We start from the raw sequence: 17,980 nt of genomic DNA on the forward strand, positions 1-17,980 counted from the left end.
GGTACCCACACAAAACTACAATCAGTGAGTAAAAGAACTATGAGTATTAGGCTGTAGAATCCTTGCATAGCATTCCATGCTGCTTGCAGGTTTTACAAATGGTCCACTTCCTTTCATTAACAGACCATTACTTCTGTGATCAACAGATTTTGCTACAGAGAACCTTGTATACCTACATTAAAAAAGAGAACAGATAAGAAGAAATGTATTTTCCACATGTGAAGCAATGCAGTTTTTAAACTGTGTTTCTGAGCAGGTTACAAGATAAAGTAACAACAAAAATATCTCTTGATCGTATGTGGAAGGAAAAAAAGCACTGTTGTTCCAGTGAATCAGCCATAATTTTCACCCTTATTATTTGGAAATGTTATAAAATACTGTATTTCATTTGGAGCTCCAGTGTTAAAATTCATTGTAATGAATAGCTACCATGTTACTGAACATGTAACAGTCTTTTTTTCATGCCATATTGTATTTTTTTAAATGTCTGATGTTTACAGTGGACACAGAGCTAAATTATGTGAATCAGTGTAGTTTAATCTATTTTGGTTTATCACAGCTTCTTTGTAATTTTTCTTGAGCAATTACATACATGTGGCTAATTGGGTAGATTACTAACAGTGACTTTTAAAGCAAAAGTACTTATCTATTTGGTGAGTGACCTTTTTTTTTATAGAAATTGTATTGCATAGTCAAGGAATATGTGCAGATGCAGTAAGAGTACCCTGTGCTGTTTTCTTTCTTTCTTTTTTTCTATCATATTAAAATGGAGTTTCTTTTTCTTTCAAAATTAATTGTTTTAAAGAAGATTGGTTGTAATAAATTTTGACCTGTTGTTGTCAGCAAACAGAAGAACTTCATGTTTACTAAGGTATCATAAGGAAAAAACATTTTTTGTTGTCACTATTTGCATGTTTAATGGGGCATGTCAATATTTACAATAATGTTTTAATCTAGGAATGTTTTGTTACTTTTGCAGGCTCATGAAATATTAGCACTGGAAATCCTTACATTGTTGATTGAAACACCAACTGATGATTCTGTTGAAGTAGCAATTGCATTTCTCAAAGAATGCGGCATGAAGCTAACAGAAGTGTCCAACAAAGGAGTTCTTGCCATCTTTGAGATGCTTCGTAATATTTTACATGAAGGACATCTAGAAAAAAGGGTTTGTATTTTTACAGTATAACTTCCTTTATTGCGCAAAAAAGAAAATTCAGTTCAGAAAATTGATAAAATCACAAATAGATAGAAAGACTGGCCATTACTTATGTTGTAGATGGATGTAATACTCTGCAAGCCACCTTTCAATGTGAGGTGGAGGATTTCCTGGTTTCACTTTCTGTTCCAATTGTGAGTGACATATGAAAAAAATAGCACTCAATAAGAGCTAAAACTTTTCTCATTTTTCATTCATCATTTTGTAACAAATTGTGACAGCCATCAGAATTTGATGAACCTGTAACAAAATTAACACTCCATTTTGGATGTTTTCTTACTACTCTATTAATCATTTATAGTAACGGTTGCAGAGGGATGAGGAATTATCAGAAATTGGTTGAACAATATTTTTTATTCTCTGTTGGGCGACTTTTGTCGATTTTCTATTATGCAGTCAGTCATCTCAGTATCTGTTGTTTCATCATTTGCACAATGGAAGAGTGAAACCATACCAGAATCCTCTGTTTGTTAAACAGTATGCTTACATAGTTTTATATTATCCAATTTTAACATACTATCAATCAGCAGTAAAGAATCAGTAATAGGTACCTTAATACAGTGCAACTACTGTGTGTAACTTTTAGTAGGTAGTCTGCACCATAGTCCTGAATTGGCAGAAGTTAATAGACGTTGGAATGCTTCCGCTGACAGTCATTTGTTTTTTGTTGCAATCAACACTAGGTTGCCGACCATATTGTGTGAGGTAGCTGTGAGGTAGCTATTGTCTGTTATTGTTTTGCACTTTACTATTCTGGGTAGTTTTTATTGTGCAGTACATTACCAAAATGAGTGATGAATAGTTTCTGGTACATCCCATGCGTTACCTACAATCGCAGAAGGCCTGCTGTTGAAAGGAAATCAATGCAATGCAGCAATGCTGCCAAAACTGTTTTGTGTGCTACTTAATGCTGGAAAACAGAAAGGGGGCGGAAGGAATTGCTTCACTCCATCTACAGATCTTTGACGATAGCTGCTACTTGCACAGGACAAAGTGTGCATAGCATTGGGATGTTCAAACAGTTTCCAAGAAACACTCTGGCAAATCACCAAAAATATCTGGGGAAAAAAGATGAGTTTCCATTTCAGATGTTTTGTTCATGAACACTTTGAAGGCTCCCTCTATTTTGCATGAATTACTTTATATTGCACCTTTCATTACTGCCATATTATTTGTATGGAAATGCCACTGATTATTGTCTTATTTCAAAATACATTCATGGTACAGTACAGCCCCACTGTTGACAAAATTACCTTCAATACAGTCACATGATATGCAATAGAGGAAGAATAAGACACACAAACAGAAGATCTTGACGGTAAAAGTGAATGACTACATGGTTTAAAGTGTTTTTACAAAAGTGTGACAGCTTCAACAAATGAAAAAAAAAATACCATTCATTTGTTTCTGTTTCATACTGTTTCCTTTCCTTGGATAAGTGCACACAATTTCTGCAGTTAGAATCTTCATTAACCATGTTAATGCATAATACAGTTTCAGGTTCACTTGCAAACAACATTTAAAGTGATTTTTATCTGTGCATTACTTCTGCTTTTGGTCAAACACAACATGCTGCTTGTGGTGCGAACACTGCAGATGGTAAGCATGAATCGAACTGGGGGAAAAAAAATAAATTTATAGTACATCTTGACTAAGAAAAGTTACTTGTTAATAAGACACATCTTAAGACATCAAGGAATTGTCAGTTTGGTAATAGAGGGCAGTGTGGAAATTAAAAACTGTACATGAAGGCCAAGGCTTAACTTCAGTAATTAAGTTCAGATGGCTGTAAGTAGGATAGTTATGCAGCAGAGATGAAAAGGCTTGCATGGGCTAGACTAGCATGGACAACTGCATCAAACCTGACTTCTGATTGAAGACCAGCACAGCAACTAGTACTGGGCCCTATTTCCTCAGAAATGTCACCAGGCAGCTTTGTGACAGCTTCTTCGATTGCTTGAAGAAATGATATGAATGGCAAGAAATGTGATGTCAGAGCAAAATTGAAAGACCTTCCCATACTGCTGTTACACATTGTTCAAATCCTCATTTGTTAAATTACAAATAGAACATCTAAAGGAAGCTTCTTGCCATAAATTAGTAGTAGGGCAGTTCATCTTTGCTATTTGCCTTGGGGTGGACTGAAGTTACGCTATTAGCTAACTGTCAGGAACTTGATGTGTGTGTCTGGAGAAGTACATGATAAATCCAATCTCTGAAGAGTACAGGTAATTCTCTTTAATCAGTCAGTAAGAGACCGAAATACACAGTGACTGTGAGTTGAAATGTACAATAATCTAAATGCTGTGCTGGATGCACTCCTGAAAATTGTTGGAATATCCCATCTTCCAAGGATAATTTCAAGATTCTCATTGCTTGCATTTTTGGGGTAGAGATAATTTTATACAGCTAGAAGCTGGTCATGGAACTTGGTTACTAAGTTATTTTCGTGGTACAGTTCATGAAGACTGCATTTACTGCCAGTAGGATTAAATGTGAAAAGATTTTGAGACTAGTTAAAGAGAGAATTTAAGCAACAGCTGCCATCATTTGCTGACAATGCACAATCTTAGAACTTTGGTTCACAGGTCTGATATAGACTGACATCCTTCATGGTAGAGCGGGGGGGGGGGGGGGGGGGGGGGGGGGGGACAAAAGTCTGTGGTCAGGAAAAGTGAATGCTCAGGTCAGATTGATAAAGCTCTGCACATGAAAATGTCAGAAAGACGAAAGATGTGTTGTTAAATGCATAGCATTACTTCTGTATATGGAAAATGTTTCTTGAGAAATTGCCAAATACAAGGGAATGATGGACTATTAATGTGTGTTGGCTCTGGTTTCAGTGGTGAATAAACACATATTTCAGCTGCAGAACTTACATCTTCCATTGAGGCAATAATATTTGTAGCCCTTTTGCTTTATTCAACAGTAGATTGGTTTTTATCAGACGATTTTTCATGTAACTCTTGTTACGCTTGTTTTTGTTATCGATAACACATTTGACAAGTTTTTCTGGACCATAACATGTTGGTTATTTCACCTCCACAGCTGTGGTAGGTTTATTTTAGAGCTATGGAGAATATGTTGCGTGGAGCAAGCTGTAACACTATTCTGACTGTATATATGTATATGCCAGTGTTCAGAGGTCAACTCCTTATCCCATCCCACTTAGTTTTTTCACAGTGTTGCCATGCCATTTTTTTAACATCAGCAACCATGATGTGATGAGCTGAATCAAGATATGCATGATCAAAACATCAGATTAGACAAAACTCAAATGGAAGAAATCTGTTCCTTGTGTAGTTGTATAACCCAGTTCTAACAGTACTTCTGTAGAGATTATCTCTAAGGTGATCACAACATGCCTCTAGATTGCAATTCTAAATAGAAATTGCCAACTTATTGAAGAACTGTTATTCTCTACAGCCAGTATTTCACATATCTGCCTATAAAAGAGATGCTAGTGTACTAATACTATGTGATACTTTTTCAGTGTTCTCCAGTAACTGTGGTTCTAATGTGGAATTTGCAGTAATCTGATATAAGGCATTGTCTTCGTAAGTTTAGTATTTAATGCATCTGCTGTTTACTTTTGTGCTATAGTAATGATGGAAATAAAATTTAATGTAATGGCCCCATTTTGAGCACCAGAGATGTTGTAATGATGGGGTATAAATTAAATTAAAACAGAGATGGGGAGTAACAATAATTATGTTTATCACATTATGGTTAGGAGTGATGTAAGAAGTAAACAATTGTGGTTTTGCTTTTCACAGAGTGTAAATTTATCTGACTCTGCCCTATTAACTAATAGTCTTTTCTATACTGTGCACATATTTTTTATTTACTGAATTTTTGTAAGACAATGTATGCTTCTGATATTGAAATTACTGTAAAACTCTGTAACCGGAGCTGGTGCAAGGTATTATACATAACTGTTCAGCACAAATAATGGTTGCCGATTTCTGTGTGTTCTGTAGACATTTTCTTAGTTGAGGATGGAGACATGGGTTGTTTATGTATCATTCTTAAGTAGTTTATTGTTATTCTTGAAGAAGGTGTAGAAAGCTTGAAGCAATTTTTGTATGCATGAATGCTCAGGTTTCAGTTATGTAGTAACTTGATCAATTCTTTCCAGGTACAATATATGATAGAAGTTATATTCCAAATTCGTAAAGATGAATTTAGAGACCATGTATCAGTCATTCCAGAACTGGACCTTGTAGAAGAGGAGGACCAGTTCACTCATCTGATAACATTGGATGAAGCAAAAAATGCAGAAGAGATATTAAGTATGTACTGTAATCATTCATTAATTTTCCTTCAGGAAGTTAGTTTTTAAAGAATGTTGTTAAACATCATCATCAAGTATTTTTCGTGGTCAGAAGATATTTCAGATAAAATATCTGCAAAGAATCCACTTCCATTGCAAATTGTACTGTGTGTGTGTGTGTGTGTGTGTGTGTGTGTGTGTGTGTGTGTGTGTGTGTGGATATTGCTGTCCCTTCTTCCATTGGTTGAGATTCTACTACACTGTGTGATCAAAAGTATCCAGACACACCCACAAACATATGTTTTTCACATTAAGTGCATTGTGTTGCCACCTACTGCCAGGTACTCCATATCAGGAACCTCAGTAGTCATCATGAGAGAACAGATTGGGGTGCTCTGCAGAACTCACGGACTTCGAATGTGCTCAAGTGATTGGATGTCACATGTGTCGTACATATGTACGTGAGATTTCCATACTCCTAAACATCCTTAGGTCCACTGTTTCCAATGTGATTGTGAAGTGGAAACGTGAGGGGATAAGTACAGTGCAAAAGCGTACAGGCCGACCTCGTTTGTTGACTGACAGACCACCAACAGTTGAAGAGGTTTGTAATGTGCAATAGTCAGGCATCTGTCCAGACCATCACACAGGTATTCCAAACTGCATCAGGATCCACTGCAAGTAGTATGACAGTTAGGCAGGAGGTGAGAAAACTTGGATTTCATGGTCGAGCGGTTGCTCATAAGCCACACATCATGCTGGTAAATGCTAAACGACGCCTTTCTTGGGGTAAGGAGCATAAACATTGGACGATTGAAGAGTGGAAAAATATTGTGTGGAGTGACAAATCACAGTACACAATGTGAAAATCCGATGGCAGGGTGTGGGTATGGCAAAAGCCCGGTGAACGTCATCTGCCAGCGTGTGTAGTGCCAACAGTAAAATTCAGAGGCGGTGGTGTTATTGTATGGTCGTGTTTCTCATAGAGGGGGCTTGCACCCCTTGTTGTTTTGTGTGGTACTACCACAGCATAGACTTACACTGATGTTTTAAGCACCTTCTTGCTTCCCACTGTTGAAGAGCAATTCGGGGATGGCGATTGCATCTTTCAACACTATCGAGCATCTGTTCATAATGTACGGCCTCTGGCAGAGTGGTTACATGACAATAACATCCCTGTAATGGACTGGCCTGCACAGAGTCCTGACCTGAATCCTATAGAACACCTTTGGGATGTGGAATGCCGACTTCATGCCAGGCCTCACCGACCGACATCAGTACCTCCTCTCAGTGCAGCACACTGTGAAGAATGGGCTGCCATTCCCCAAGAAACCTTCCAGCACCTGATTGAACGTATGTCTGCGAGAGTGGAAACTGCCATCAAGGCTAAGGATGGGCCATTACCATATTGAATTCCAGCATTACCGATGGAGTGCGCCATGAAGTCATTTTCAGCCAGGTTTCCGGATCCTCTTCATCACATAGTGTATATAATCATAATTTATATCTAAAAACAAAGATGATGAGACTTACCAAACAAAAGCGCTGGCAGGTCGATAGACACACAAACATACACACAAAATTCAAGCTTTCGCAACAAACAGTTGCTTCATCAGGAAAAAGGGAAGGAGAGGGAAAGACGAAAGGATGTGGGTTTTAAGGGAGAGGGTAAGGAGTCATTCCAATCCCGGGAGCGGAAAGACTTACCTTAGGGGGAAAAAAGGACAGGTATACACTCGCGCACACACACATATCCATCCGCACATACACAGACACAAGCAGACACAGACAGAATCATAATTTATGGTATGCAGGGTGTCCCATTTATCTTGACCACCCTAAATAACTGTTTGTCCAGATGGAAATAACAAAAGATTTCAAGCAAATGTTCTTTAGCTGTCAGGGGCACATCAGTCAGCATGATTGCCTTTGTTGTAGCTTTGTTTTTTACAGAGATATGAATGGTGGTATGACTTTTTTAAATGGCAACCTGTATTTTTTATTCGGTTATTCATTTCCTCTCCTAAAGACCTATTCCAAAATGTATCACATACCATTCACCGAAAAACAATGTTATTAATTGCAGAACACAACATTGACTTTGAGTGCAGGATCACAAACTTATTCATTTCTTGGAGTTATCAGAAAACAAATGAAAATCAAGTAAGAACATAACACAAAATTGACTTTGACACTCTTGTACCATTGCTCAGGAGTAGAACATTCAAAGGTGCTCAGAGTGGTGACTCTGGACACCGATAAACTGGTGCACTCGTTGAATGAAATAATTATTTACTGCTTCCAATGTTGCCTGCTGAAGAGAATTACAAGCAAGCGTGATATATTCCTGCATGTCCTCTAGAGCTGTTGGAATATTGTGATAGACAACATCTTTAATGCATCCCCAATGAAAAAAGATCAGAGGATTTAAATCAGGAGACCTAGCAGGCCAAGTAACTGTTCCTCCTCGACCAATCCATCTGGCAGGATACCTTCGGTTCAGAACATGACATTCACGCATGGCATTTTGTGCTGGACATCCATCATGTTGATACCATATAAGCATTCTGGTTTTTAGTGGAACTTCATCCAGAAGAGGAGGAAGAATTCGTCTGAGGAAGTTGGCATACACTGTGACGTTTAGACTACCATTGATGAAATAAGGGCCAACAATTGTAGTACCAAGCATCCCACACCAAACATTAACTCTCCATTGACAGTGATGTTCCACCTGTCAGCCATTGCCGGTTGTCGCTGGACCAATAATGCATGTTCCTTGTATTTACCTGTCCTTTGTTTGAGAAGGAACATTCATCGGTAAATGGAACATTGAAGAAGTAGTTTCGGTTGGCGAGGATTTGTTGCTGTGCCCACTGACAGAACTGTACACGATTCTGGAAATAATTCCCATGCAATTCTTGATGTAGGTGTACATAGTAAGGATGGAACTGATGACGTGTGGGAATATGATGTACACTGGTTTTAGGATTGCCAATCTTGTGTTCAAGCTGTCGCGTGCTCACATGTGGATTCATAACAACAAGAACGAGAACAGTAACTTTGGCAGCTTCGTCTGTGCAAGTGCTACAACGATTGCGTTTTCGTGGGTTGAAACTTCCGTTTCCTGAAGCGTCGCAACAACATGAGAAAACATCCGTCGGGAAGGTGGGTTCTTGTCAGAATATCGCTCTCTGTACAGTTCCGCTGCCTGCATAAAATTTCACCTACCTTCAACAACAACAACAACAACAACAATAAAAGAAACGTTATATCGATGCAGTTTGTAGGAAGGACAGCCTTTACTGTATGCCTACTCAACACAACAATATTTAAAAGGACTAAACTACTGTACTAAATGTACCTGTGCATAAGAAAACAGTATTGCAGCTACTGTTCTGCTAATTTACATTCCCCATAGATGAGTAGGATTTCTACCTTCTCTTCATTGGTGTACATTCTAGTCACACAACTCTGCAACTGACTATGGTTGACGGTATGACGGGTGTGCATTCTACTTATGTGTACATTTTGTCCTCTGTCAACATCATCATGTGGATGTGTTCCATTACCCCGAGTACCTGCACTAAGTACTGGGGGTGTCAATGTCATTGTTGTGTTATGTAATTAATAATGTTGTATTTCAGTGGATGGTACACTGTGAGAAAATGAATTACCGAATAAAAAATACAGGGTGCCATTTAAAAAAGTCATACCACTGTTCATATCTTTGTAAAAAACAGAGCTACAACAAAGGCAATCATGTTGATTGATGTCCCTCTGATGACTAAAGAATATTTTCTTGAAACATTTTGTAATTTGCATCTGGACAAACAGTTATTTAGGTTGGTCAAAATAAATGGGACATGTATATCCATAGTGCTCTCCCTCCAGGCGTTAAGTGAACATTTGTTTCAGTGCATATAGCAAGAGTTCTATGTGGGCAGCACTTCCTTTGCATTTCGATTCGAAGGAAGATAATGAAAATTCCATAATATATGTGTTGGGTATGGTTCTGTCACATCCTGCATTCTGATTGCAGTTTCGCTCATAGGTTTCCATTTCTGTGCAGTTCATTTACAACTTAAGGGAAGCCACCCTTTCACTTTCTTGAGGTGAAATAGCAAATTCACACAACAAGAATTAATGTCTTGTTTTGTTGTCATGCAGCATGGTAGAGTACAGAAATACAAGAATCACATGGTTTCAAAGTGATGTTAGATGTGATGCAGCAATACTGCAGATTTTTGCTGTTGAAATAATGTCCCATTGCTTTTGTATGTTTAATAAAATATGAGTGATTATTAGGAGGGATAGTGACACCTTCATCAATTAATATGATCTGTCTAATTTGTATTGAATTTGTAAACAGTCATTAATCTTCTGTCCTGCCAAATCTTGTTGCATTCACTATCAACATGAAGATTCAATGGGAGACCTAATGTTACTGTTCCTGTTTGTGTGTACATTCTCTGTAACTGGTATAAAAAGGTTGAAATCAAATGGTGTAAGGATACTGTACTTATAATGCAGTATTTTCAGCTGCTAACATATTGATTACATGTGACATGTTAAAACTGCCATACTTTGAATCAAATTTGTCTAACTGCTTTTTGTGATCAAAGTGCAACGAGCTATATCTTTAGGCTATACCTCATGAACTGATTCAAGGCTTCAGCTTGTCATAAGATCATCCCCTTTTAATCCAAATGTGGTAATAGATGTTTGTGGTTGAGATTTGCCAGAGCAGCGCAGGAGCTCCTTGAAGTATATGTGTGAATAGATGCGGCAGTTCCTCTCACACACTTTATTGTGGACTACCTGTTCCCAGCCACACGTTGCTGTAACTCAGTCTGGTGAAATGGAAAAGAAGAACAAGAGAAAGCTCATATTTCTAATATGTATGGGAATTGGATATACATTTTAATCTACTTCTCCCCCCTATCTCCGTCCATCTCCTCTCTTTTTCCATCTCCTTCTCCATCCGCCTCTCTCTGTCCATCACCTCCTCCACCCTCTCTCAGTCAATTTCTCCTCTCCCCCCCCCCCCCCCCTCTCTCTCTCTGTCTCTGTCGCTGTCTCTCTCCTGCTCTCCCTGTCTCCTCCTTCTCTCTGTCCATCTTCTCATACTCCTCTCTCTCTCTCTCTCTCCATCTTCTCCTCCCCCTATCTCACCATCTCCCTCTGTCCATCACACCATCCCCATTTCTATGTCCATCTTCTCCTCTCTCGTCTCTGTCCATCTCCTCCTTTTTGCTTTCTACATCTATTTCCTCCCACTCTTCTGTCCACCTCCTCCTCCCCCCTCTCTCTGACTTTGAGCCTTGTTTACCATTATTGCATATTCAGATTCTGTAGTAATATTATAATAATAACCATAAAGCCATAAATACAACTTTCCTGTTTGCTGATAATATTTCACTGTTTTATATTTTATATACTTTGTCCGTCCGAATGTACATTAGAATATTATGTAAAAATTTGAAGTAAATCACTCAAGATGTTTTATTCAAGATTTTTGATAATAATAATGTATGTCAAAATTTTGAAGCAGTTGGTGAAGGACTTTTGGAGTTTAAGATTCTGAACAAACTAACATTTACATTTTTATTTACATAGAAGTAATTGTTCATTGATTGGCGACTCCATGGAGTGCTGTGTGCACAACGACCATATATGTTAAATTAAAAGGAAGGTCAGCGTTGGCCATAATATTGATGTTTTATTGATAGCAGAATCGATTTTCGATCACATAATGATCATCTTCATTGCTGTACAAATTAAACTCAGACACTGGTATCAAATTATCAATAACCAAAACTGAGAAGTGATCACAATAAGCTGAGGCTAACCACTTCCTTAAAGCTTTGTGATCGCTTCTCAGTTTTGGTTATTGATAACTTGATACCAGTGTCTGAGTTTAATTTTTACAGCACTGAAGACGATCACTATGTCATCAAAAATCGATTCTGCTATCAATAAAACATCAGTATTACGGCCAATGCTGATCTTCCTTTTAATTTTAAAGTAATTGTTCATGTGTTCAAAATCTGAAAATTTCCATCAGTTCTTCCCTAATTGCTTTGAAATTTTGACACAACATTGCATTCAAATACACATGTTTTTGTAAAGCTACTGGAGCACCATATGGTATAAATGAGGGTCGTTCTGAAAGTAATGCCTCCTATTTTTATTCATGGGAACTACAGGAGATAAACAAATCACAATAGCACAACTAAGTAGAGCAATATTTCAGCTGCAGACTGTCTCTGAAGGCGCTAACTTTGGATTGTACAGTGGATGTGGTAAGACAGTCTAGCCGAATTTTGTCATGAGTTGTGCAGTCGCAAAACTGTTGTGGGCCTGGCATTTTCATGTTGCAGGTGAAAGTTGAGTTTCTTCTCTGGCTTTACCCTGGAAATTCAGGCTTTCAGCTTAGTGAGTGTCGTCTTGTAGCATTCCCCAGACACCACAACATCCAAAAGAACCACACCCTGGCTAACCCATAAGACTGTGCACATAACTTTGCTTGTAGGTGGCTGTGTCTTGAATTTCTTCTTTGATGGAGGCTTCGCATTTTACTATTCTATGGACTGTCTTTTGAATTCTGGCTTGTAGTGGTGACACCATGTCTCATCTCTGGTGATGATCCTATTCAGAAAATTGTCACCTTGAGTCTCATATTGGTCCAGCAGGTCCCAACAAATTTCTATTCAATAAGTTTTTTATTCTCCTGTAAGCATCCACGGGATCTGTCTCACACAGACTTTGCCATAACCAAGATGACCCATGGTCATTATCTGCTGATCATCATAAATGAGTTGGTCAAGGTGCTCTTCATTGCAAGGGATGAGAGCTGTGCAGGGTGTATTGGGCCTTGGCTTGTCATGCATGCCCTTTTCACCACCTTGAAATGCCATACTCATCACCTCAAATTGCTCACATCTATTATATCATCTCCATACACCTTTAGCAAGCGTTGATGGATTTCAAATGGCGCAATTTCTTCAGCAGTGAGGAATTCAATCATACATTGCTGTTCTATATGTGCATCCATATCAGACTCCATTTTGGAACACTCCTCTGCTGGGGCCAACTACTACAGAACAACGGATCACCTACAAATGAAAGAGGAAGGTTCAAGCATTAGCACTACACCAACGACATCTGGCATGGACATCCAAAGTCACCACAAAAAAATAGGAGGGATTACCTTCGGAATGACCCTTGTATTTAGAATACATAAAGGAGGAACATTGTTAGCAAAAACCTCATGTTCATTTGTTCAAAAGCTTAAATCTCAAAAGTCCTTTATTGTTTTTTTGGTATATACCTACTGTAGTGCCATATACACTGAAGTGCCAAAGAAACTGGCATAGGCATGCATATTCCAATACAGAGATATGTAAACAAAGACAATTCGGCACTTTGGTTGGCAATGCCTATATAAGACAAGTGTCTGGCGCAGTTGTCAGATAGGTTACTGATGCTGCAATGACAGGTTTTCAAGATTTAAGTGAGTTTGAACGTAGTGTTATAGATGGTGCTCGAGTGATGGGACACAGCATCTCCAAGGTGTGATGGAGTGGGGATTTTTTTTCTGTATGACAATATCACGAGTGTACCGTGGATATCAGGGATCTGGTAAAACATCAAATCTCTTCATGACATCGCTGCAGCCAGAAAAAGGTTATGCAAGAATGGGACGAGTGACAACTGAAGAGAGTCTTTCAATGTGACAACAAGTGCAACCCCTCTGCAAATTGCTTCAGATTTCAGTGCTGGGCCATCAAAAAGTGTTAGTGTGCGGACCATTTGACAAAACGTCATCAATATGGACTCTCGGAGCCGAAGGCTCGCTTGTGTATCCTCGATGACTGCACGACACAAAGCTTTACACCTTGCCTCGGCCAGTCAACACCAACATTGGACTGTTGATGACTGGAAAAAATGTTTCCTGGTTGGACGAGTCTCATTTCAAATTGTATCGCGCGGATGGACATATACAGTATGGAACACCCACTCTTGTATCCTTAACGACTGTACGACACACAGCTTTACACCTTGCCTGGAACCATCAACACCGACATTGGCCTGCTGATGACTTAGAAACATGTTGCCTAGTCAGATGAGTCTCGTTTCATATTGTATTAAGTGGATGGACGTGTATGTGTATGGAGACAACCTCATGAATCCATGGACCCTGCATGTCAGCAGGGCAGTGTTCAAGCTGGTGGAGGCTCTGTAATGGTGTGGGACATGTGCAGTTGGAGTGATATGGGACCACTTATACATCTAGATACGACTCTGACAGGTGACACATACGTAAACATCCTGTCTGATTACCTGCACCCATTGATGTCCATTGTGCATTCTGATGGGCAATACCAGCAGGACAGTGCAACACCGCACACATCCAGAATTACTACAGAGCGGCTCTAGGAATACTCTTCTGAGTTTAAACACTTCCGCTGGCCACCAAACTCCCCAGGTATGAACGTTATTGAGCATATTTGGGATACCTTGCAATGTGCTGTTCCAGGGTGTATACGACCTGGGACAACCGGGAGATCCGGGAAATACCTGGGAATTTTTTCATCCTGGAGAAAACCAGGAAAAACCCAGGAATTTTTTAGAGTTCCGGGAATTTTTCATTGTTTTAGTTTTCAGTTAATTTTTTTGTAATTTTGACTGGTAAGAACCGATATTCTAACAAAGGATATTATGTATCTCGCTACTGCAGAATAACACTACAGCAACAAAATATGAACGAGAGAATAAAACTTAAATTGCAGAGGAAATGCGCCATATTAAAAAAAACACGGAGCTCATACAAGCATTTGCCAACAGCAAACTGTATGAATGGGCTTAGGAAGACTATGCAATGCTTCGTGACAACAAATTACCTCTGATGAGCGTGACCTCACAATCTTTTACATTAGATTCAACAAGCAGTTACGAGCGGGATCATGAGCATGGGCAGCTGAGTCGCATATGAGTAGTACTTCCTCCCGCTTCTGGCTACAGAAATGTCGCTGTTGGTTGTGTATGCAGCAAACCGGGGTATCTGAACCGGTTGGCAATTTCAGAGATGAGGGAGGCAAATTCGTATTCTTGGGGGAAAAAAAATCTTGTTTCACAAAGCGCCTAGCATCTACCGCACGTTAGTCCATCGATTATTTAAATGATTTTGAAACGCATCCCTGTTGCTTTTTGAGCACATTCTAAGTTGATTTCTGAATGAATCATAAGTTGATTTTTGAATGCGTGCATAGTGTATGTGATGTCCATGTCAGAGGAATCCTCGTAGCATCTAGAAATAAACTTTCCTGCAGACAAAAGGGGGTGGTCCTATATGATGAGCGGAATAAAACTGAACGGGTGATAGTCATTTGTTTATGTGATTGATTGGGTATGGGAATAATCAGCATTGTTATAATTACTAGCTAAGTCCATAAATTCGGACTACCAGAGTGGAAATAAACGACTAACAAGAATAACAGGTAAGAAACATTACGTATTATCTTCTCGGTGTATCCAAGAAAATGGAATTTGGACAGAAAATTTTTGGCCAGATCGCTACAGCAGAAAGGCCAAGTTGTACTTTTCCCAGCTAGCAGCCGTGTAAGTTCTACTCTGGGAGTAACGCGGAAAACGCGTTGTACGAACACATAATAACACCTAACTGGAGAATAATCGCTGGATAACTAAACTGGTGATTCTGGCAGGGTTAGTAGAGTTAACCTGAGAATGAGCTTTGACAGTGATAGGAATTGGTACAGAATTAGTGATGAGAAGATAGTTTGTTAGAATGAGGAAGTAAAAGAAACGGGGACATCACACAAATTACGGAATAATAGGACGATTCCACATTTATACAAAAATTTAGTACTGCTGCTTTTTGACCTCGTGCTTCAAAAACTGAAGTGTATGAATGAAATGTGAAACTCTTTCCTAACATAAAGATTTTTGCTTGTAGTGGGTCAAATAGGCATTTCATATTGGTACTTCGTGGATTATATTCTGTCATATTATAAAAATGACCATTATTACCAAAACAGTCTTGCTTATTTGGTGTGTGTTACAGTGGCTACAATATTAGAAAGGCTTGTTTTCTTTTGTCTAGCAGACAGCGACAAAATAGACGTAATCAGATCGAGAAACCACACCAGTCTTGGGTACTATTTGTATTAACAGCTTTTTCAGTATTAGACAACGACATATAGATTTTTCATGTAGCAAAACATTTGACGAACTTTGATTAGGTAATAGATTCTTTCACAGAAGGAAAGCTCACCATGTAAAGCTGTAGCAATAATAGAGAGAGAAAAAACGGTAGGACTTAAGGATTGAAGAAATGTGTACTGTCTTGTCTCTTGTCTTACCTGGTTTTATGTATCCTGTATTTAATTTTATGCTGCACAGAACAGCAAGTTATTAGCTAATAGGCAATAAAGACTCCAAATTTTCTGAAGAGTTCTTGTTCTTCATAATCCAATCCAGTATTAATTGTGAGGCCTTTTTTTATTTTTTAAATTTTTTTTATTTTATTTTATTTTTTTTTTTTTAAGGGGGGTGGGGGGAGGCATGATGTCAAACCGGCCGACTAGGAGCAGGAGAGGCACCACAGGACATTTTAATGTACGCTGTCCTGAATATAGTTTGGTGGCACCCTTTACAAAATATATACATTTGAGTTCCACAGTGTGAAGTACAGTGACGTGCGGTAGAAGAATGCAGTGTAAAGAGGCTTGGCACTCCACTTTGGCACACTTAAGACCAAATAATACTTCTTACATTTCCTCGAAGTTATATGTTTTATGCATCAGACTCTTCAGAAAGATGTTCGCTACAAAATGAACATATTTTTGAAAAGTCTTTTTTTATGTCCTATCTCAAATGCTCGAGGGGGGGCGGGGGGCACCACCATCTAGTATTGCCCCGGTTTGAAATATCGGAGAACTGGGGCTGAAGCGCATTCACGTAATTATGGAAGGCTACAATATGTTGTTAGTTCCTGATTTTATTTTATTTCCATCTTTCTGACAGTCAAGCATTAATTGCCTTGCAGAACAATGAAGTTATCTTTGTCGCTTTGCTAAAGAAATTCGCCTTTTATTTATCTTTTCTGCTGAGGCAGCCAGTTCGTATCAAATGAAGTGTTTAATTCCACATTATTGGCCAGTTTCAACTGTTCACTGCATTTCAAGTGCACGTTTTCGTCTTCTAGCACGTATGGCATTATGCCATAATAAAGAACCAAACTTGAGATATTACAGTACTGGTACTCGAAGAAAATTTACATCCTGAAAACTACACTGCAAAGCTTAATATTAGATCGAGGCCTGCTTCGTTGGGAATCTGGACATGCAAATGTGCACTTATTCATTTCAGTATGGTTCAAGAAATTCCGACTCTCTTGGAGTTTCCTCTGATGCTTGTTTCTTTTATGACATAATGTTATATCTTTTAATGTTTTACACATACAAACATATGAGCTTCCTATGTCATCATAGCTGCGCAAGCACAGGGACGCCTCTTATGTGGCACTCTCTGGCAACTGCTGGAACAAATCTATTTGTAACAGATCTCGGGAAAATATTGCAAATTGTCGTTTGAAAAGTGTTATTTTCAAAATAAATTTCCTTTTGTGCAAGATGAACTATGTGCGAGAATGTATGATGAATTTCTTAAATCACAGAGCGTTTGACTCTCATTTAAAAATCAACTCTTTGATGACAAGCCATTTAGAAGGATTTCGAGCCCAGAAGATCAGAGATTTATGTGATGTGTCTTAAAGTGTAAAATGCACAAAAAGCTTAGTTCCTCTTGTAGCTTTGTGACAAATTTTATATATGAAAAGTTTGCTTTTCCTGTAGCAACACTATGTATATTAATTTAAACCATTAACTTCTCCTGTTTCTGTGATTGTGCTACTTAACAGTGATGTAGCTATTGGCTGACTACATCATGTGTCCTATGCTATGAATATCCGCTGTCATCGGCTGGTGAGATCACGTGACATGAGCTATGACTGGCTTACAAAAGCGCATCACAATCTTGATTTCAATGCTTCGGAAAGTAATATGCGGTTTTTTGTGCAATTTGAATTTATACTTTCGTAATACAAAAATATACAGCATATATGTTGCTTGCTGCACCTCAAAGAACTTTGCAAAACATGGTTTTTCCCTCTGAGTTTCATTTTCTAAAGTGCCGGGAAATTCTAAGCCGCTGTATAAAACCATAACCATTCAAATGATTGATAAATTTTACAGTTCCAAGGGAACGTATACTGTCACTTAACACGGAAAAAGGGTATTTTCACCTGGGAGAAAGTGTTCATTTAACCGGGAGATCCGGGAAAAATCCGGGAATTTTTTTTCCTTGTCCGTGTATACACCCTGTGTTCAGAAGAGGTCCCCACCCCTCATACTCTTACGGATGTAAGGACAACCCTGCAGGATTCGTAGTTTCAGTTCCCTCCAGCA

The 17,980-nt window shown here is 38.7% G+C and overlaps 1 protein-coding gene across 1 annotated transcript in view; it reads left to right on the forward strand.

Annotated features, from left to right (window-relative positions):
* LOC126183356 (pre-mRNA-splicing factor CWC22 homolog) overlaps window positions 1-17,980 on the forward strand; it is a 135,218-nt gene that overhangs the window by 35,869 nt on the left and 81,369 nt on the right. The window contains exons 3-4 of the mRNA XM_049925272.1: window positions 980-1,168; window positions 5,358-5,511. Of these exons, the coding sequence (XP_049781229.1) occupies window positions 980-1,168; window positions 5,358-5,511 (343 nt within the window). The remainder of the gene's footprint in view (window positions 1-979; window positions 1,169-5,357; window positions 5,512-17,980) is intronic.

This window comes from Schistocerca cancellata, chromosome 1 (assembly GCF_023864275.1).
Source record: "Schistocerca cancellata isolate TAMUIC-IGC-003103 chromosome 1, iqSchCanc2.1, whole genome shotgun sequence".
In the NCBI taxonomy this organism is placed as follows: Eukaryota; Metazoa; Arthropoda; class Insecta; order Orthoptera; family Acrididae; genus Schistocerca; species Schistocerca cancellata.